This window comes from Salvia splendens, chromosome 12, assembly GCF_004379255.2.
Source record: "Salvia splendens isolate huo1 chromosome 12, SspV2, whole genome shotgun sequence".
Lineage (NCBI taxonomy): Eukaryota > Viridiplantae > Streptophyta > Magnoliopsida > Lamiales > Lamiaceae > Salvia > Salvia splendens.
In genome coordinates, this window is record NC_056043.1 from 16015325 (window position 1) to 16038073 (window position 22749).

Here is a 22749-nt window from a genome sequence, read left to right on the forward strand (position 1 = left end):
AGCTGGGAGACGCTACAAAAGTGGCGGTCGTTGCAGTGGGAGACGTTTATTTGAGTTTTAGTAGTGATAGATTTTTTATTTTGAAGAATGTTTTGTTGATACCTTCTTTTAGAAGAAATTTAATTTCAGTTTCTAAATTGATTTTTGATGGATATTCTATTTCTTTTAATGACAATTTTGTTATTAAGAAAGATGGTTCTTATATCTGTCGTGGTATCATGGAAAACAATCTGTACACGATCACATCTACACAGTTTAATCATCGCAAATCAGAACTCAGTACAACATCAAAAATTTCAAAGAAAAGAAAAGCACCTTCAAGTTCAATGAACAAAACGTAATTATGGCACCTTAGACTTGGTCATGCCAATGAAAGGAGGATCCATTCTCTTGTGGAACAAGACCTTATTAAAGGTCTAGAGAAGGAACCTTTTCATAAGTGTGAATCATGCTTAGAAGGCAAGATGACCAAGAGGTATTTTAAGACTAAGGGCAATAGGGCCAAAGAAGTACTTGAGCTTGTTCATACCGATGTATGTGGACCAATGTCAACAGAGACAATAAGTGGTTTTCGATACTTCATCACTTTTATTGATGACTTCTCGAAAACCAGATATGTCTATTTGATGCACCACAAGTCTGAATCTTTTGACAAGTTCAAAGATTTTAAGGCATATGTGGAGACGTATCATAGAAAGAGTATCAAAAGCCTGCGATCTGATCGCGGAGGCGAATACCTCAGTGCCGAGTTTTTGGACTACTTATCGGTGGCGGGAATTGAATCCCAACTGACCGCGCCGGGCATACCCCAGCAGAACGGTGTGGCTGAAAGAGAGAATAGGACCTTGTAGAACATGGTCCGGTCGATGATGAGTTTTGCACGACTACCTATTTCGTTTTGGAGACATGCCTTGCTTTTTGCAAGTCATATTTTAGACAACTTACCGTCAAAATCCGTACCTACTACTCCTTATGAGTTGTGGACTAGGCGCAAGCCTAATCTAGCACATCTCAAGATTTGGGGTTGCCTGGCTCATGTATTGGAAAAGGATCCAACTAAGCTGGGATCAAGGACGAAGGTATGTGTGCTTATAGGGTACCCCAGAGGATCGAAAGCTTATGAATTCTATAGTCTCCGAGACAAGAAAGTCATTGTGATTACTCACGCGACATTCTTAGAGGAAGATTATATAATGAATCATAAACCCAGCAGTGAAGTGGCTCTTGACGAGCTAACTTCTTTCACAATGTAGCACCCCGAAAAGTTGTGAACCGTGTTTGTAAGTAGTCGAGGTGGGCTTTCTTTACTAGAACTCTTTTATGTTTCAAAATTATGATATTGGAGATATAAGGGTGGTTTAAAGTGTTATGTCAAGCCATGATTCTTTTGATGTTGAGATTGTTGCCTGATGCCTAGTTCGTTTGAGCTTGCTCTGTTAAGCTATAGGGCTATATGTGAAACGAATTCGGGTCTGAGTAGGGCCGCAAACCCTATCAGGCTGTATACACAGGTGGGATCGGGAGCCGTCTTTGCTAGTCGGTCGGTCTCGTGGGTGAATAGTGTGGCCACACTTTCGTCGCACTATGGTAAGAGGATGTGATGGATTGATTGTGGAGAAAGTGGGGAGATTGTTTTGACTGGCCAGTCTACGAAAATGTTTTGTGATACTCGATGATATTCTTTTCTAAAATGCTAAAACCCGAGTTCACTATGGAATGGATGACATAACTTTTATCAAATATTTTGGCGTGCGTCCACTGAGTATGTCAAGTACTCAGCCCTGCATATGTTTTCTTTATGTGCAGGTTGAGCGGTGATGTTGCGGCGGATGTTGAGTCGAGCCTTAAGAAATTCTGGATGCGTCGTGTCTTCATACATAGGCGTCTCCCTATGACTCTCTAGATACCTTTATTCCGCTGCCTTGTTTCGAATCATTCTTGATAAAGTCTTTCGTTTTGCTCTACACTACTTTATGACATTAATTACCTTGAGATATTAACTCGCTGCTTAATTGTTTAATCGATTAAAACTTTACTTCTGAAGCTCTTTGTTTAAGATGTTGTCTTTCATTGTTTCCCCCTTCTTCTTCCCCGCTCCTTAGTCCCTTCCCTAGTCACGATTTCCCCGTCTTTACTATCCTTAGTAAGGGCGGTCGTGACAAAGTGGTATCAGAGCTTCGTTCTTTCGCTCTGGTCTGAGAGTCTTCTTTCAGATTAAGTCTAGATTAGTACCCCTAGACTAAAAGTGTCACGAAGGCTCAACATCCGAAGCATCACGTTCAACCACAAGAAAGTGAGGTATGTTTTAAGTTATTGAAAGAATAGGGAATTGATGATGATATGATAAGGGTGTATTGGCAAGAGTATGCATGTGTATGGAAGTTATGTGTGAATATGCTAATGTGATGATACGATTATGTTGGAAGAGGGGAAGGATGTAGCACCCCGGAAAATTGTGAACCGTGTTTGTAAATAATCGAGGTGGGCTTTTTTTACTTGAACTCTTTTACGTTTCAAAAATATGATATTGGAGATATAAGGGCGGTTTAAAGTGTTATGTCATACCATGACTGTTTTGATGTTGAGATTGTTGCCCGATGCCTAGTTCGTTTGAGCTTGCTCCGTTAGGCTATAGGGCTATGTGTGAAACGAATTCGGGTTTGAGTAGGGCCGCAAACCCTATCAGGCTGTGTACACAGGTGGGATCGGGAGCTGTCTTTGCTAGTCGGCCGGTCTCGTGGGCGAATAGTGTGGCCACACTTTCGTCGCACTATGGTAAGAGGATGTGATTGATTGGTTGTAGAGAAAGTGGGGAGATTGTTTTGACGGGCCAGTCTACGAAAATGCTTTGTGATACTCGATGATATTCTTTTCTAAAATGTTAAAACTCGAGTTCACTATGGTATGGATGACATAACTTTTATCAAATATTTTGGCGTGTGTCCACTGAGTATGTCAAGTACTCAGCCCTGCATATGTTTTCTTTATGTGCAGGTTGAGCGGTGATGTTGCGGCAGATGTTGGGTCGAGCCTTAAGAAATTCTGGATGCGTCGTGTCTTCATACATAGGCGTCTCCCTATGACTCTCTAGATACCTTTATTCCGCTGCCTTGTTTCGAATCGTTCTTGATAAAGTCTTTCCTTTTGCTCTACACTACTTTATGACATTAATTACCTTGAGATATTAACCCACTGCTTAATTGTTTAATCGATTAAACTTTTCTTTTGAAGCGTTGTTTAAGATGTTGTCTTTCATTGTTTTCCCCTTTTTCTTTCCCGCTCCTTAGTCCCTTCCCTAGTCACGATTTCCCCGTCTTTACTATCCTTAGTAAGGGCGGTCGTGACACACAAGTTCCATTAACTAAGAACCCGTACCTAGTGTACAAACAATCCCCGAAGTTTCAACTTCAACTCCAAGTATTGTAGTGCCGCACCGCAATGGGAGGGTCTCTTAACAGCCCGATAGATACATTGGTTTTGAGGAATCTATGGATCACTCCTCGGACAGCAATGTATTAGATCCTTAGAACTTTCCAGAGGCGCAGGCAGATGTCGATCATTACGAATGGGTGAAAAGCAATGGATTCAGAACTACAATCTATGATAGACAAAGACGTGTACGATTTGTCCATCCTACCCGAAGGTTGTACTGCCATTGGGAGCAAGTGGATATACAAACGTAAACGTGGACCCGATGGACGAGTTAAAGTCTTTAAGGTAAGACTAGTGGCCAAGGGATATACCCAAAGGGAAGGTATCGATTACGATGAAACCTTCTCCCCGATGGCCATGCTCAAATCGATACGGATACTGTTGTTTATTGCAGCTTACATGGATTGGGATGTATGGCAGATGGACATTAAGACTGCGTTCTTCAACGGGAGTCTTGAGGAGACCATCTACATGGAACAACCCGAAGGATATGCCATGAAGGGCAAGGAACACATGGTTTGGAAGCTTAATAAGTTCATTTATGGCCTCAAACAAGCATCTAGGTCATTGAACCAGTGTTTCGATCAAACTATTCATAAGTTTGAATTCGAAAAGTGCCCAAATGAGAGCTGTGTTTACAAGAAGGTTGAAAAGGGGAATGTTTTGTTCTTGGTTTTATATGTAGATGACATTCTTCTAATTGAAATTAATAAAAAGATGTTGTCATCAGTACGAACTTGGTTGTCGAACTTGGGAGACGCGGGACACATCATCGGGATCAAGGTTCTTAGGAATCGTGAAAAGAGGATGTTGTGCTTATCTCAAGAACCCTACATCAATACTGTACTTAGTCGCTTTAGCATGCAAGATGCCAAGAAAGGTTTCTTACCTTTTTAACATGGCATCCATCTATCTCAAGAGATGTGCCCCAAAACGCCATCTGAGATAGAAGAGATGAGAAGGATTCCATATGCTTCGGCAGTTGGAAGTCTCATGTATGCTATGCTTTGTATAAGGCCAGATATTTGCTTTGCTGTTGGCATGGTGGCAAGATATTAGTCGAATTCGGGCCAAGGACATTGGACTGTCGTAAAGAACATACTCAAGTCCTTTAAATGAACTAAGGACTATGCTCTAGTTTACAATACAGCCGAGCTCTGTCCTTTGGGATATACTGACTCAGATTTTCAATCTGATCAAGACTCGAGAAAATCTACTTCTGGATATGTGTTCACTTTAGGAGGTGGAGCCGTAATTTGGAAGAGTGTGAAACATAAATGCATCGCGGACTCGACCATGGAAGCCGAGTATGTGGCTGCTTCGGAGGCTGCAAAAGAGGCTGTATGGTTCAAGAACTTCCTTATGGATTTATGTGTGGTTACGAATCTGCCCAAGAGCATCACCATCTATTGTGACAATTTTGGTGTTGTGGCAAACTCGAAAGAACCAAGAGCTCACAAAGCGAGCAAACACATAGAGAGGAAGTATCATATCATTAGAGATATAGTGCAGAGAGGAGACATACAAGTGGTCAAGATTGCGTCAGAGAACAACCTGGCAGATCCTTTTACAAAGGCATTGGCGGTGAAACCATTCGAACGCCATGTTGAAGGGATGGGAGTTCGACTCATTCAAGACCTCAACTCGCATTCAGTATAAGTGGGAGAATTAGACATGTGCACCTATATTTTGTATACTCGAAAGCTGTTTTGAGTATAAGTGGGAGATTGTTAGAGTTTGTATACTAGAAATCATCTTTCGAGTGATTGAATACTGTAAAACTCTATATGTTATTTTCCAAAAGAATGAAACAGATTATTTTTGTCATAATGTTGTTATGTTTTACATTTAATGGATGTTTATTGTATATTTAAATTTATAAGCAACGTAAGAAAGTCTAAGTCTTTGTCTTAGTAGACCGGTTGTGGGCGTCGTCCAATTTAAGGTAACACAGTCAGTTCTGAACAAAGAAAAAATAAGAATTTCACAACCTAGATAGGCCTAGACTACCTATCGTGAAAGGTTTCAATGTCAGTCTGCATATTTCTAAGTCTTACTGAAATAAGATGACATTGGTGTGGTATAGCACTGAATTGGATCTAACAGCAAGACGAGTCTTTATGCTATCTACTAAAAGACGAGGTCTTGATAATTAATTTCTTAATCAATCTACTTTATCATTGAGCATACGGTATTGATTATGCACTACTTTGACTTACCAAAAGGTACGGGTTTTTCGCAACCCAAGAATCCTGGTATATTGGGTAGTGGTGATTAATATCTAGCGGTGCTGGGATTGCTATTATATTGAATCGTGCAAGAGGTGAGTCTCTTTTGATAAAGTCCACAGGAGGAGTTCGAAACAAGGTTTTATTATTCGGAACCTAGCTAGTTGGAGTTTGATTACTCTATGAATAATAAATAAGCGTTTCTTGCTAAGTCCACTCTTGGAGATAATAATATGTTAATTAATTAAGTCCGTAGCAGACATTGATTAATTAATGGACGTTTCTATCTTAAGCGCAGGAAATTGATGACAAACAAATGGAAACCCGGAATACTTGTAATTTCATAATTGGATGGGCTGTGCAATATTACTTCTGTAGTGGTTGCTCGTAATATTCTAATATAAGCTTATATTAAATTGTGGGTTCAATTTAATTAGTAAAAAGCTAATTGGGGGAGGCCATATCCAAATTCTTCCATAGATCCCTGACTGAGCCCAATATGTGACTAAATATAAATAGGAGAATAAAGGAGACAGAAAATACACTTGTATTTTCTTCCAAAATTTTCGTCCCCCTCCCTATTCACACAGGGGACGATTTCCCTCACCTCCGGAAGATAGGATTTCTGTCTTCTTTATTTAAGTCATAGTTCTCTGGTGAGATCAACCCACACTGATATCAGATTACAGTCCGGGAACCAGTCAGAAGATCTGTGGTTTAGTACTCAAGATCTTCACGTGGAGAAGACACGAGCCATCTTCGATTCTTCAGTGAATCAACGAGGTAAATTGGCTAACTCCGTAGCAAGCGTGTTTTAGGGATTATTTGTGCTAAAGCAAGTTTAAATTCAAGTTATGAGCATGATACATGTGAAAATTACGCGAATATAATTTGTCTAAATAATCTGCTAAATAGATCAGAATTTTATATGATCCATTAGAACGCACGCTTCCGCTGCCTACCCCATTCATTTTTGCCTCCAAAACCCCCTCTGTGATAACCTTGTTGACCATGAAAACCGCTTCTCTGATGTTGATGTCCAGCATCCCTTCTTGGACCAGAGGATTGCACCATATTAGCCGATGGTTGAGATCCATCCATACTGACAGTAGCTACTGACTTCGAAGATTCCTGCCTGGTTTCAAAACTTAGCAGTAGGGCACTCACATCTGCTATAGACCATGTATCTCCTTTAGATGTTATGTTGACCATAACTGAATCATACTCAGAGCCTAGCCCGACCAGTATGTGAAGTATTTGATCCTCTACGAGCACTCAACATCCTGCTGCACCGAGCTGATCGCAACAAATTTTGATTTTGTTGAGGTAGTCTTTCATCGAAAGAGAATCCTTCTTCATGGTCTGCAGCTGGAGTTTATGTTGCATAACTTTCGCCTTAGAGTGGCTGGAAAAATTGGTTTCTAAAACATTCCACCCTCTCTGGAAGAGTCCAGACCAACAACAAGCACCATAACACTTTCGGTGAGTGACGACTGGATCCATGCCGAAAGAAGCTGGTCCTGCCGATTCCAGGCCAGATAAGCTGGATTCAAGACTTCTTCATTTTCATATTGAAGAAATTGAGGAGGAATTTCACTACCAACAAGGTAGTGTTCTAGCCCAAGGCCGCGAACAGTAGTTAGGATCTGTTATTGCCAAATCAAATAGTTGTCATCGGTAAGTTTGAAGGAGATAGACTGAGTTTGTAGTTGAATAGGAGCTGAGGGAGTTGCAGTTTCTTTAGAAGAAGATTCTGCCATGTTTAATGAAAAAGATAGATGGAAGAGGGAAGAGAGGATGGTTGGATTGGCTCTGATACCATATCAGAGGTACCAACCCAGCTCACCAATGCAGTAAGAACCAATAAGGTAAGATAAGAAAGACATTTTAGATAATTCGTTTCTTGACAATAAGAAGGAACTGATATTGTATATTGGAAATCTGCATTGCTCAAATGAGCACTACATCAAGATTATTTATAGTCTAAACATACTGAATCTGAAATCAATAGAAACACAAAACCTTATGGATTCTAAGTCTTTTTAAGTTCTACATTTGATGTATTGTAGTTGAAAAGACTTCCAACATTAAACACGTTGGGAGTTACATATGAGTAGGTGGTTTAACACTAAGAGCATCCACAATGGGGCGTCCTAAGGCGCGCCACGTCAGCAGTTTTATCCTCCTACCCTCCCACCTGCTATGGGGCGCCCTAAGGCGCGCCCTATATGTTTTAATATTGTTTTGTTAATTAATTTAAATGTTTTCAAATATATAATGCAAACTAATTTTAAAAAAACAACGAATAACCAAAAACCGGTGAATATTGCATTAATAAATACACAAAAGTTACACGATTCAAGTTGGCTAATCTACGCAATTCCCAACTTCCGGCGCAACTCATCGATCAACCCCCGGAGAATTTCGGCTTCGGCGGGGTCCGTACACTTCTTGAGGGCCTTGTGCGTTGGCGTCGAACAGCCGATATTCGTCGAGTTATGTACCCGGCCAACTCACCTCCCCAAACATCGGACTGTTGGGACTTGCATCCATTTCGTCGAAATAATAAAAATGTGAGTTTCGATAGTGAAATCGTGAAAATGAAACGTTACAAATGAAGATGGGGTACGGGTATTTATACAAAAATAAAAAACGCGTGGCATCGTCCGCCGATCCCGCAATGGGGCGCCCGATGGCGCGGACGATAGCCCATCGTCCGCGCTTCAACCACGGATGATGCATCGGGCGTGGGCGTAGGGTGCGGACGATGGCGGGCACCCACAATGGGGCGGACGATGGCGCCCGCGGACGATGGCACGCATCGGGCGTGCCATCAGACGTCCAATTGTGGATGCCCTAAGTATTTGTAGTCTAACTAATTATGTTAACTTTTTTCAAAAAAACAATATATTAGAGCAAACAAAAATATAATGGAGTCAACTAATTATGTCATTTTCTTATAACTAATTAAAATTTTGCAATTATTTTTATGGAAATTATATAAAAATTTATAAAAATTATATTATAGTGAAATAATAGCTATTTAAATCACGTGGTTAAATACTAGTTAATTATATGTTTATATAAAATTGACATTATTTAGGGATAATATAAACCGAAATTTTTTTAGTAAAATAAAAAAGATAAAAGAATTTTTTTGATATTTTTTATATTTTCTTAAATATGTAAAATTTGACCTTTTTATATAAATCTTTTGAAATAAATAAATTTTGACGTATTATATTGTGTTAAGAAAAGTTAACAAAAATATTTCGATTAAGAAAAGTTAACAAAACTATTTCGATTAAACATTTAGTAGAGAGAAATGACTGAAAATAAGTGTTGGAAATAATATTTTTTTTCCTATTGAAATAAAGTAGAGAATAAAGTAGAGAGAGTGCATGAAATCACTTTTGAAAATAATTTTTTTCATAAAATAAAATCCACTTGTAAATTTATTAATAGTGTATTACGAAATGTAGTGTGCAATGCATGAGGTGATCCCTTCCGATGTACGACCGAGTTGGAAAATGAGGCCATATTTTTTTTCATAAAATATGGCATTTTTCACACACACACACAGTTTATGCATTAGAGCATCCGCAGCGGTGGCGAAAGACGCCACCGCCGTCCGCGCCGTTGGCAAGGCGCAGGACCGCCGCCGCTGCAGCCGCGCCGCTGGCACGGCGCTGCTCGATGTATCGAGCACGTCCGTGCCAGCGGACGCACACGTGGCGCGCTCCCATTCGTCAACGGCATAGCCGTTGTGTTTAAACTTTTTTTTATTTTTTTTTTTAAAAATCGGTATTTAATTATAAATAATGCTAAAAAATAAAAAAAAATATTTCCAAATCCCAAAAATATGGCCGTTTTTTTCCCGTTTTTTCTGAATTTTTTTGATTTTTTTATTTTTTTTTTCCCCAAAATCATCTATAAATACACACATTCATCATCCATTTATCACATCAAATCATCTCTCATTCATCTCTCATTCATAATTCTCATACAAACTATCAACACATTCATCCCCCACTCAAATTCTCAAATGGATTTCACCCATATTATGGCGGAAGCGGAACGCGAAGAACAAGAATACTACGAACAACATCGTGCCGCTTACGAAGCATATGTCGCGGCGAATACCCCTGCTCCTCCTCCTCAACGAACCAGATCAAATCGACGGTACATCCATCGTGACCGGGAGGGAGCCCACGAAAGGCTCGTTGCCGACTACTTTGCCGACCAGCCGCGGTTTCCGGCAGATTACTTCAGGCGCCGTTTTCGCATGTCAAAGCGCTTGTTCATGCGAATTGTCAACACATTGTCCGCACGTGTTGAATACTTTCAAACAGGTGTAGATGCAGCCGGCCGGCAAAGTATCACGGCGTTGCAGAAGTGTACGTGTGCCATCCGACAACTCGCTACTGGGCAAACGGCCGACATGTTCGACGAGTATTTGCATATCGGTGAGTCCACTGGAATCCTATGTTTAAAGAATTTTTGCGAGGGCGTTCGTTCTGCTTTTGGGGATGAATTCCTTCGAGCACCCACCACTGATGATTGCCAACGGTTGCTTCGTCTTCACGAATCAGTCCATGGCTTTCCCGGAATGCTTGGCAGCATTGACTGCATGCATTGGAGGTGGAAGAATTGTCCGACTGCTTGGAGGGGGCAACACTTGAGCGGTCACAAAGGCGGCGGCCCAACGCTTATCCTTGAGGCGGTCGCCGACTACCGCCTATGGATTTGGCATGCATATTTCGGCGTTGCTGGATCCAACAACGAGTTGAATGTGCTATATTCGTCACCACTCTTCAATGATGTGATGAATGGTGTAGCACCGGCGATCGACTTCACCATCAACGGAAATATATACCGCATGGGTTACTATCTCGCCGATGGTATCTACCCAAGGTGGTCGACGTTCGTGAAGACGCTCCACAACCCGCACGACCCGAGACGGGTTCTTTTTTGCGCAGCGTCAAGAGTCAGCGCGGAAAGATGTCGAAAGAGCCTTCGGGGTCCTTCAAGCTCGATTCAACATTGTGAAGGCCCCGGCTCGGCTGTGGTACGTGAATAATATCGCCGACATCATGTTCACGTGTATTATATTACACAACATGATTATAGCCGACGAAGGGCCGAGGGCGGCTAGCTTCTACGACGAGGACGAAACCGGAAGCTCAACAGCGAGGTCTCCCCTACGCCGAGGCGAGCATACGACGGTTGGCCAGAGGATCGAGACAAGACACACAATGCGCGATACTCGAATCCACAATCAACTACAAGAAGACCTAATCAACCACATGTGGGCGAAATTCGGCAACGAGTAGTGTCATTTTTAATTTTTAGGATTTTAATTATGTAATGTTTAATTTTTAGGATTTTAATTATGTAATTTTTAATTTTTAGGATTTTAATTATGCAATGTTTAATTTTATTTGTCATTTGTAATATTTATTGTGGGTTTTAAATGAATTTTAATATTATGGAAATGTTTTTGTGTAATTGAATTTTATATTAATTGTGCTCGTCCTTGCGGAAGAGCACAGTTGTGGGTGTTGTGCTCTTGCCAGAGAGCAGGCATGAATAGTACCGCCCGGGCCCACAACCGTGCCGCTGGCAAGAGCACGGTTGTGGATGCTCTTATGGCATTTTTACATATTAGCTCAGATTTAAAATTTCCTATATAAATTAAACTCTGCTAAAAAGTTTGAACGGAAAATTTTGAATGATCCATCCCTTTGAATTATAATAATGCTAATAGTAATTAATCTTGAATACATTATGATTTATGGACATACGTTGAACGGGTACTAATAATTAAAAACAATAAAAAAATGATGGCGTGGGTGAAAACGAAGCGCGCGGGCGCCCTTTATATTTCTTGAAACATTTTATTTATTCCAAAAATATTCAAAAAAAGAAATTGCGGTCCAGCTGGCTGGAGGAAAGAGCGGACTCCAAACAGAAGTTCAAATGTGGCTAATAAAAATTGAGACGAGCCATGCATGACCCAGTCAACCGGTCACAAAAGCTAAGACGCAACGCCACCAATCAGCGCAAGGGTCCACTGCTATTTGGCAGTAGCCGGTCACTTCCATTCCTCTAATGGCAGTTAGTCTGCATTTATTTCATGCTCTCTCCCTTCTCTACAATCCAATAAAATTCCCCCTCTCTCCAACTGAAACTTCGATTCTCTCAGATCCCTGCTACTTCTATTTTTTTACAAGTATTCAATTGGATCATCACTCTCTCTCTCTAGTAGTCCCTCTCCGTACTGCATTTTTGAAGAGAGGTATGCTGTTTCTCACTGCAGTCGTATTGCTTCTGAGATCCTGTTTTTTTTAGTTACTGCTATTGCTGCTCTGTGATTATGCATTTAATCACCTTATTTCTGTGTAATTTAGTGTTAATGACTTCAGATATAATGTTGATATGCTTTTAGGAATTGTTATAATCCCTTTACTGCTATATTTCTGCTCTGTGATTATGAGTTTAATCACCTTATTTCTATGTAATTTAGTGTTAATGACTTTAGCTATAATGGTGATATGCTTTTAGGAATTTTTATAATCCCCAATCTAACTGCATTCTGTATGTATGCATTTGTATGTGAGAGATAATTTTTTGAATTTTATAATTTGAGGCCGCTGATTTGATGCTTCCTTTAATTGGTTCATTTGTTTTAATCAAATGCATTATATTTGTAACTACTGTCAATACGCGCTTAAATTAAACTAATTTGCCATGGATTTTTGCGTCTTACTCGTAATTACATTTGTAACTACCGTCAATTTTTAATGTATTTCTGTTTGTGATCGAGATTTTGGACTACCTTTATGTCACTGCCTGACAATATTTTCTTAGCATCTGATTCTGTGGTGGAAATTTGGTAATCCAGTTAACATTTTCTCACACCTACTGAAAGGGCTATGACCATGAAGATTGGAATCTGTCTATGAATATATCCACACTATGTTGGGACATATTTGGAGCTGTGTATGTAGCAGTGGAGGTGGCTCACATGTACGTTGAGTCGTAGACTTTTAAGATATCATTGCTGTTGAGTATCTGCTTAGAGGGATATGATGGAAACTGAATCTTGCCCTTCACGGGTTTTATCACCATTCCGCGAGGAGAGTGGGGATGAGGAGCTCTCTGTTCTTCCGAGGCATACGAAGGTTATTGTGACTGGTAATAATAGAACTAAGAGTGTTTTGGTGGGGCTGCAAGGCGTTGTCAAGAAGGCGGTTGGCCTCGGTGGATGGCATTGGCTGGTATACTTTCCCCATCTTGCAGTTTATGTGATCTTAATGTAGTATACTGTCTTTCTTTAACATCAATTGAAATTGAGAGGCTGGATCTGAGTTTTGTTGTGATTTTAATTTATAATGTAGTTGAAGTGTTACATATTGTAGATAGTTATAGACATTTTCCTTGTATAGTTAAACTTTTAATTCTGTTGAGTTCCTTATTTCCCAAAGTTCAGTTTTTAGCTTACTTCCTTTCTATTGAAAATTGAACCAGGTTTTGAAGAATGGGGTTGAGGTGAAGCTCCAAAGGAATGCTCTGAGTGTGCTGGAACCTCCAACTGGAAATGAAGAAGACGATGATTATGATTTTGACGATTCTAGCAGTGGTTCTGATATTGGTGAGAAAGACCATCTTCCCTTCTCTAAGCTATAATTTACATCTGGTTACAGTTATTTGTTCTGTTTTCCCTGATAGCCTATCTTATCCAAAAAACTCTGCGATTCCTTCTCGTCCAGCTTCTGACTTTCAATTCAGCAAGATAAACAAACCACAAGCTCGGTATAGTAGACCATGGTCTCCAATGAAGTCTGTCAACCGCAATAGTTGCAGAGAAGTTCAGTTCAAATGTCATACAGCCCAACTGGTAAAGAAAAATTGCCACTGGGAAATTACTACTGTGTTAAAATTTATTTTGGTATTATATGAGTCTGATATGTACATGCTTTTTGATTTGAGTAGAGAGTGAATTTATCGAAGCTTGGAACTGGATCCCTGTGGAGATACTGGCGGAGCTTCCATCTCGTGAGAATCTCAATAATCTCTCAAAGTGTTGCATATTTGTGATCTTGCTTAGGTTTTCCCTGACCGTGGCTCTGCAGGCACATGTTAGTCGTAACCCTTCCAAGGAGCAGCTGGTCAGTGCTATCCAGCAGCATTTTTCTTCACAGGTATGTATGTATATTCACACACATCTCAGTCACAAAGTTGAAGAAAATGAAGTAATGTAACATGTTGCCTTTGTGAATATAACACAGCATGTGGATGAGGTACAAGTGATTGTGGATTTTATCCGTGCGGCCAAGCGATTACAACCGGTTGGCATAAATTGAGTGAGATATATGCCACTTTACCTGTAATATATATGTATGTAGTTACTAACTCTAGCTTTCACCTTTAATTAACTGCTAATTTCAGAGATCAGGTATGTATGTGAGTTTTAATTTATTCCTAGTCTCACAACCCTAACCTTGTATCTTCACATTAATATTATCCTCCACAATTTTCTAATATTAGAAGTTACCCCAACATTTTGATCTAGGTTTAAATTTCTAAAATGCTATATGCCTGAAGTCAAAGAGATATTTTTTGGTTGAGTAATTATATCTTATTGTCTCATTATTGCATGACAAGCAAAGGATATATATTATAGATATGCGTTATTCGTGTGGACAGGCTGTCATTTGGTGCTTGATGTTTTGGTGGGATTGGGACAGGGTTTAAATGCCAACCAACTATAATCGATATGTGGTTTTGCCGTATTTGTAGAAATATTGAGTTCCTAATTTTATTATTCATAATTTTGAGGTTTTGGACATAAAATTACAGCAAAATCTGAAGTGGGTCCCTTACTACAATTTTGTGGTACGACGTAAGGCGACTACTTTAATATGGCCGGATTTGTAAATCTTTTTTGGGCCCATTCTTTGTTTTTAAAAGTGCTTTGGAAGGTTTCAATTATTCTTATTTGAACAGTGCTCCATCTTTTTAAAAAGATTACTTTATTTTTAGTACCAAAATGATTACTTAATTTTTATTTTCAACACACTAGTTTTATTCCCTCTAGTGCTTTTTCATTGGCGTTGTATATGACTTTTTAAGATTTAGCTATATCCGAAAATGACTTGTGAGTTTAACATCATAGATTGAAATAGTAATGTGATGGTGATTTCACATGTCTCGCGGTACTAATTTTTATCAGTAAACATAAAAAAGAAAAAGGATCCAGAGTGGTACACAATGAAATTGTCTTATCATAATTTGATGAATTTATTTTGGATATGAGTTTTAAAAAATTTGAGTTAAGTGGAAAGAATAACGTATAAGAGAGAAAAAAAAAGTAAAAAAGAGAAAATAAAGTAAGAGAAAGAATAAAGTAAAAAAATAAAGATATTGCTTTTTGCTAAGAGGAAATCAATCGCTTATGATGGGACAACCAAAAATGGAAAATTGATCATTTATAGTGGAACGGAGGAACTATGCACTCTACGGAAAGTTTCAAATGATAAACACGTTCATAAAAATTATGTTCATCATTCTTTTACTTATTCTGTAAAAACGATGTACTCCATATGTCCCATTATAAATGAAATATTTACTAAAATAGAAACAATATTATTTCTATTTTTTCATTTCTTCTACTTTACTCTCTATTCATTAACTCGCAAAATAACACCACATATAATTTCGTGACAAAAATCCAAATGTTTCATACTCCCTCCGTCCGCGAATAAGAGTCATGTTTTTCCATTTTAGTCCGTCTGCGAATAGAAGTTTCAGCTCATTTTTACTAAATATTAATAGGGTCTCATATTGCACTAATTCATTACTCTCACATTTCATTTAAAACTAATACTCCCTCCGTCCGCGAATAGAAGTCCTGTTTTTCCATTTTAGTTCGTCCGCGAATAGGAGTCCTGGTTCACTTTTACCATATATGGTAATATGGTCTCACCTTCCACTAACTCATTCCACTCACATTTCATTTAAAACTAATATATACAAGCGGGACTCATATTCCATTAATTTTAATCGACCCACTTTTCTTAACATTTCTTAAAACCCGAGCCGCCAAGAAATGAGACTCCTAATGGAGGACGGAGGGAGTATATTCAAGTGGATCCATATTCAGTTAACCTTTTTTCACCCACTTTTATTAATATTTCTTAAAACTTATGCCGTAAAAAATGAGACTCCTAATTGTAGATGGATGACGTATTTATTAGGACGGAGGGAGTATCCTATATTGGCCAAGGTTCGTAATGCAATATTTATAGATGTTACACGACGACCCAAATGTCACATAGATAAAGATACAGATTCCCAAGGTTTATGGTTCGGGCGGTTAACCCAGAAACCGTAACTGGCGGTTACGGTTCTGAACCAGAACCGTGACATTTAAATGATACCGAAACCGTCACTTTTGGAACCGTGGGCCAGTTCAGATTCCAAAATTCATGAATCGAAACCATGCCTGAACCGCGAAAAACCACCGAAAAATCGTGAAACCGAGCCGGAACAGCAAAACACCGCTAGAAACCGGTAGTTTGGAACAGTGAAAAAATAGTAAAAAACAGTCGGTTCAGAACCGAAACCGAAACCGGTGATTTTGGAACCGGAACCGTAATTGCGAAACACCCTCGCGGTTCGACAATTTCCAAAACCAGAACCGGCGGTTCCGAACCGTAACCGCCGGCCCCTGAACCGTAACTTTACCATTTCTTGCAAGCCACTTTGATTCTTTGGAGAATCAAAAGGTACACTTTCATATCACATTCAATTTGCTTTGTATGAATTTATTTGATATTTGTATAGATCTATGTTTATAAAATGGATTTAATCACATAATCACTTAAATAGATCCATAAGGGTCTATATGTTTCCGCCCTCTTCGGTTGCGCTAAACCCAACATATGGATTTGACATGCCTTCTTTTGCGACACTGATTTGAACAATAACATCAATACAATGGTAGATTTAGGATTTTCGATTAGGGGGTACGATAATAGAAGTTTGAAAACCCGAACAATCCCTTTCGTCCTTTTATAAACGCAAATATAATGACTAAACAAGAAATCAAATAGTTTGAAATAAATCTTTTGATCATAAATTATTAGTAAATTTTTTGGACATAAAATATTTGAGTAAAGTTTCAATTACTCCATTTTTTATAGATAAAATAGGTCATAGAAGTAAACCTTGTGAACATAAATAACTTAAGCAAAATTTTAATCATTTTCTAAAATTAATAAAATCAAAATCTATGGATGTTTTATTAATACCCCAATTTTTTCTACTTTTTATTTTTGTTTATGAAAGGACGTCGTTTGTGTAGCCTAACTTTTTTTTTTCGAGAGGCCAAGTTCTTTTTCCGTTAAGTACTCGATTTTGCAAACGGAATTAGGGAACGAGGTATTGTATATCGATGAAGGAGAAAGAAATAATATCTGGGCCTAAACAATGAATTCTCTTATTGACAACCCAAAACACCTTTTTATTGTATATACAATGCTAGCCTTATTCTTTTACTTGAGGAAGCCACTTATTGACAGCCCAAAACACCTTTTTATTTTGTTCTTATTGAGCCCAATTTATTGGAAAAGCCCAATCACACCAAGAAGAGATGGGCTGCCGAACGGGGAGCGGCGTCGAGAAGCTCGAGCGAGAGATGGGGACAGAGCAGCAACGACAAGCCCTCGATTTGGAGTACGAACAACAGCCGAAAGAGAGAGTGAGGCAGGTGTGACAGAGAAGGGGAGATTCGGAGGGGGAGAAGTGAATGATGGGTTGACGGTGGCTGACCACCGTTGCTCTGACCGAACTGTTACGATCCTTCCTCGTGACTTCCCAATCGCGATCGCAACTTAACTCGATCGTACGAATTATCACCAACAATGATCGAATTATGATAACTCGCGAGCTAAGAGAATTAGGTAGGAATTATATTGAATGACAATCTCACGATTACAAGTAGAACTCAAGAAGAATAAGATAACACAGATAAATGCTCTAGATCCACGATCTAAGCATGAACAATCACACACACATATCAACAACAACCGAGGTGATGATCTCGCTTCCCTTTTATACTTCGCTCCTCACGCATCCAGCGCCTCATTGCCACGTCACTCATTTAGTCCAGCTGGACTTATTTAGTTGGAGCAACGAACTCATAACGACTCCAATGAACTTCTAACGAACTTCTGACTAACTCTACGTTGCATGCACATTTTTACGCATGAATGATCATGCATGCAACAATACCCCCCACTTAAGGTTCCTTGTCCTCAAGAAACCAAGGAAAACGCTCTTTAATCACGTCGGCGAATTCCCAGGAGGCATCAGCAGGAGATCTGTCCTTCCAATGAATTAGCCATTTGGTTGAAGCTTGATTGTGCCTCTTCATCATCTTTCTGTCCAATATGGCTTGCGGTATAGCATCGTTGATGTGAGAATTAGTTGGTTGATCAGTAATAGGACCGGTTGGGGGTGTTGCTGGCTTCAATAAGGAAAAATGAAAGACATCATGAATAGTAGCCGAAGAGGGTAGATTCAGCTTGTAGGAAACTTTCCCCATTCTCTCCACGATCTGGTATGGGCCAAAGAACTTAGCTTCAAACTTGTGGTGTTTGCCTCTGATGGATTTCTGTCTATAATCTTGTAGTTTAAGCCATGCCCAGTCACCAATTTGAAACTCTCTGTCACATTGATGTTGATCAACTTGTCTCTTCATTCTCTCAGCAGCCTTGTGAATGTTTCTTTTGAGCACAGATATCATCTCTTCCCTGTCTCTCAAGGCAAAATCAACAGCCTCAACCTCTGAATCTCCAGGTAAGTATGGCACATGTAGTGGGGGTGGAAATCCATATAAAGCTTCAAAAGGAGTCATGTGAATACTGGAGTGATAAGTAGTGTTATACCAATATTCTGCTAACCCCAGCCAATGACACCAAGAATGTGGTTTTTCTCCCATAGAACATCTTAAATAGCACTGTAGGCATCGATTAACAACTTCAGATTGTCCATTAGTCTCGGGATGATAAGCTGTGGAGTATAGTAAATCAACACCCAATAATGTCATGAATTCTTTCCAGAAAGCCGCCACAAAAACAACACCTCTATCACTGACAATCTTAGCAGGCATACCATGTAGTTTAAAAACAGAATCCATGAATGCCTCTGCTACTCTTTTAGCTGTAAAAGGATGGGATAAGGCTATAAAATGAGCATACTTACTCAACCTATCCACCACCACAAATATAGTGTCCTTCCCTTGTGAAATAGGTAAAGCTTCTATAAAATCCATAGTGATGTCAGTAAAGATTGCAGCCGGCATTGGTAAGGGTTGTAGTAGTCCAGCAGGTGAAGTATTGCCTGATTTATATCTTTGACAAGTTACACAAACCCTCACAAATTCCTTGACATCTTTCCTCATCTTAGGCCAATAGCACAAGGCAGAAATCCTCTTATAGGTACCCAACACACCAGAATGTCCAGCCATGGCAGAATCAAGGAATAAGAATAGGATTTGAGCCTTCAAAAGCAGATCATTTCCAACAACAAGCCTGCCATTTCTTCTCAACTCTCCATTAGCCCAGCTGAATTTAGGATGAGAGGCAGCATTATGTTGTTTTGCATTCAAAATTAATTAAATCTGTTGATCTGTCTTCCAAGAATCCTTGATTTTTGCAATGAGCTCCAGAGGAATTATAAAAGAAGTTAAAGCAAATACCATAGCCTCAGGTACTCTAGACAAGACATCTGCTACTGTATTATTACTTCCTTTCTTGTACCTTATCTCACAGTCAAAGTGCATAAGCTTAGTCATCCAAGCTTGCTGAGTTGGGGTTGTTAACTTCTGCTCAATCAAATATTTCAGGCTTTGATGATCAGTTAGGATGATAAACTTCCTACACTGCAAGTAATGATACCACTTTTTAACTGCCATCATAATTGCTAGAAGTTCTTTTTCATACACAGATAAGGTTTGATGTTTAGGGGACAAAGATTTACTGATGAAAGCTATAGGGTGTTTCTCCTGCATAAGCACAGCACCAATTCCTACTCCGGATGCATTTGTCTCAACAATAAATTCCTTAGAGAAATCATGTAAAGCTAGTACAGAGGCAGTTATCATGGCAGCCTTCAATTTTGCAAAAGCCTCTTGTGCTTTTTCAGTCCATATAAAGGTAGCACCTTTTGTTACTTCTATCAAGTGCCTGGCTATCACCCCATAATTGAATACAAATCGCCTGTAATACCCAGTTAATCCCAAAAAACTTCTGACATGTTTAATTGTCTTTGGCTTTGGCCAATTCTTAACAGCTGCAACCTTTCCCTCATCTGTAGCAACCCTTTCCTCTGAAATAACATGTCCCAAATACTCCACCTTTCTACAGCCAAAATTGCACTTAGATCTCTTAGCCAAAAGGCTGTGTTGTTTCATTAAAATTAGGGGTGAGCAAAAAAACCGAAAACCAAATATCCGAACCGAACCAAACCGAAATTTTGAAATTCGGTTAAGTTTTTCGGTTCGGTTCGGTTCGGTTCGGTTTTAAAAATAAAAAATTTTGGTTTTTCGGTTCGGGCGAAGGAAAAACCAAAAAACCGAAAAACCGAATTATATATATATATATATATTCTATTAATTTAATATATTATATTATATATAATATATATTCTTTTAATATATTCTACTATATAATATATATTTATATGTATTATTAATTTTATATTATATATAAATATTCTATTAGTTTATATAAAATAAAATAAAATGCACATATATAAATATATATTTATATTATATTTATATTTTTTCAGGTTTTTCGTTTTTTTTTCAGGTTTTCGGTTTTGTTCGGGTTTTTTGGTTTTTTAAGTTTGGTTTTCGATTTTTTGGTTTCGGTTTTTCGGTTTTTCGGGTTCGGTTCGGTTTGGATTTTGAACTAAATTCGGTTTTTCAGTTTTGGTTCGGTTTTGGCAAAAAACTGAACCGAAACCCGAATGCACACCCCTAATTAAAATCATCACTGCTCTCAACTGGAGTTCATGTTCTTCCTTGCTTCTACTGTAGATTAGAATGTCATCAAAGAAGACCAAAATAAATTTCCTCAAATGATCTCTGAAGACAGTATTCATCAAGTTTTGAAAGGTAGCTGGAGCATTTGTTAACCCGAATGGCATCACCAAAAATTCATAGTGGCCAGAGTGACTCTTGAAGGCAGTTTTGTGTATATCCTCTTGCCTCATTCTTACTTGCCAATAACCAGACCTCAAATCAATTTTAGAGAACCAAGTAGCCCCACCTAGCTCATCCAAAAGCTCCTCTATAACAGGTATTGGATACTTATCCTTAACTGTGATGGCATTTAAAGCTCTGTAATCCACACACATGCGCCAGGAAGAGTCTTTTTTCTTAACCAAAACGATAGGACTAGCAAAGGGGCTCTCACTGTGCCTTATAACTCCAGATGTAAGCATCTCATCAATCATTGCTTCAATGACATCTTTTTATTTTGCTGCATATTTATAGGGTCTTATATTTACAGCATCAGATCCTTCCTTCAAAATGATCTTATGATCTTGCTCTCGTTGTGGTGGTAAAAACTTTGGTTCTGCAAATATTGCTTCATTCTCTTCCAATATCACCTTAAGTGTTGGCCAAACTTCTTCATTACTGATCTCATAGCAGCAGAAAATATCTCCTTCCACTGAAGGCATCAATTGATTGATTTTCCTTTCATTTTCATCCACCTCTTGCTAATTACAGATATGTAAACAATGGAGTTGATTAGCTTTTGGTGACCACAACTCACCTTGTAACTTTACATCCACACCAGATAGCTGAAAGTGCATACTCAACTTGTTAAAATTCCATGTAATTTCACCCAAGGTAGACAGCCATGCACCTCCCAATATCAAATCATAAGTTTCCAATTTGATAAGATAGACCTCAACTTGGAACTTAGCTCCTTGCATTTCCCATTCTAAGCTGCTACATTTCTGCTTACACTGTAATAGCTGCCCATTAGCAACTTCCACAGCCTTAGAATTTACTGCAGTAAACTGACACTTAATCTTTTTAGCTATTTTGAAGCTCAAGAAATTATGAGTACTACCATTATCAATCAGGATTTTAAAGGCTCTTTTCTGACAATTTCCCCTAATCCTCATCACTTGAGGTCCATCTTGTCCCCAAACAGCATGGAGAGATAATTGAAGATCTGGCCTTCCTTTTTCCTATGCCTCTTCTTCATTATCTTTATGCTCTTCATTTTCTGCTATTTCTCCCAACTCAATCATTTGTATGACATAGGATTTCCTCTTGGAACATTGATGATTTGGAGTGAATTTTTCAGTGCACCAAAAACACTCTTTCTTAGCTCTCTTCTCATCTAATTCCTTTGGTGATAGATTGGTGCTAGCTCTAACATCTCCTAAGCGATTAGTCTCCTTATTTCCCCCACTCCAGTTATTTCCATTTCCCACAGATGATTAGTAGCTGTAACTGCCATTAGTTTGCTACTCGAGTAATGATTACTACTGGTATACACATTACCTATCAGTCCTTTGGACTTAATTCCCAAGGCTTTCACAGTTAACTCTTGTAATTTAGCCAATGAATATGCCTCAGCTAAGCCTTTAGGTCTAAACATTCGGACTGACATTTGTAATTCATCAATAAGTCCAGATAAAAAGAAAGTAAGAGCCTGATCTTCTCTAATACCAGCTCTCGGGTATAATTCATCAAAAGTGTCCATATATGATTGGAGCGTACCTTTTTGTTTGAGATTTCTGAGATCTGCTAAAGGATCTTCATAGGTGTGTGCTCCAAATCGAGCTACGAGGCATGAGATATAGTATCCCCAATCTACATACGCTGCATCTCCATGGAGGCTCAAAAATCCTCTGTGCCATTGGAGAGCCTTTCCTTCCAAGTGAATCGCTGCTACTCTCACTATCTTCTCATCTGGTACTCGTGCTACTTGAAAAAAATATTCAGCTCTCATCATCCAGCCTTCGAATCCAGCACCATCGAACTTAGGAAATTCATACC

At 38.9% G+C, this 22749-nt stretch overlaps 1 protein-coding gene across 2 annotated transcripts; it reads left to right on the forward strand.

Annotated features, from left to right (window-relative positions):
- The first annotated feature begins 11787 nt into the window (after window positions 1-11787).
- Window positions 11788-14209, forward strand: LOC121759309. Of its 2 annotated transcripts, none has more exons than XM_042154845.1 (7): window positions 11788-11958; window positions 12565-12940; window positions 13191-13314; window positions 13433-13560; window positions 13656-13718; window positions 13796-13864; window positions 13952-14209. In XM_042154845.1, exons 2-7 carry the CDS (start codon window positions 12749-12751, stop codon window positions 14024-14026), a joined length of 651 nt encoding a protein of 216 aa, XP_042010779.1. In that variant the 5' UTR covers window positions 11788-11958; window positions 12565-12748; the 3' UTR covers window positions 14027-14209. The 2 variants fall into 2 exon arrangements, with proteins under 2 accessions (XP_042010779.1, XP_042010780.1); XM_042154846.1 differs by having other exon boundaries at window positions 12592-12940.
- The last annotated feature ends 8540 nt before the right edge of the window (window positions 14210-22749 follow it).

Bases quoted from the DNA above. Each gene is read 5' to 3' on its own strand.
- LOC121759309 (XM_042154845.1), top strand. From the start codon at position 12,749: ATGATGGAAACTGAATCTTGCCCTTCACGGGTTTTATCACCATTCCGC. The intron at 12,941-13,190 runs GTATACTTTCCC...AAATTGAACCAG, and splicing joins TCGGTGGATGGCATTGGCTG to GTTTTGAAGAATGGGGTTGA. The intron at 13,865-13,951 runs GTATGTATGTAT...AATATAACACAG, and splicing joins AGCAGCATTTTTCTTCACAG to CATGTGGATGAGGTACAAGT.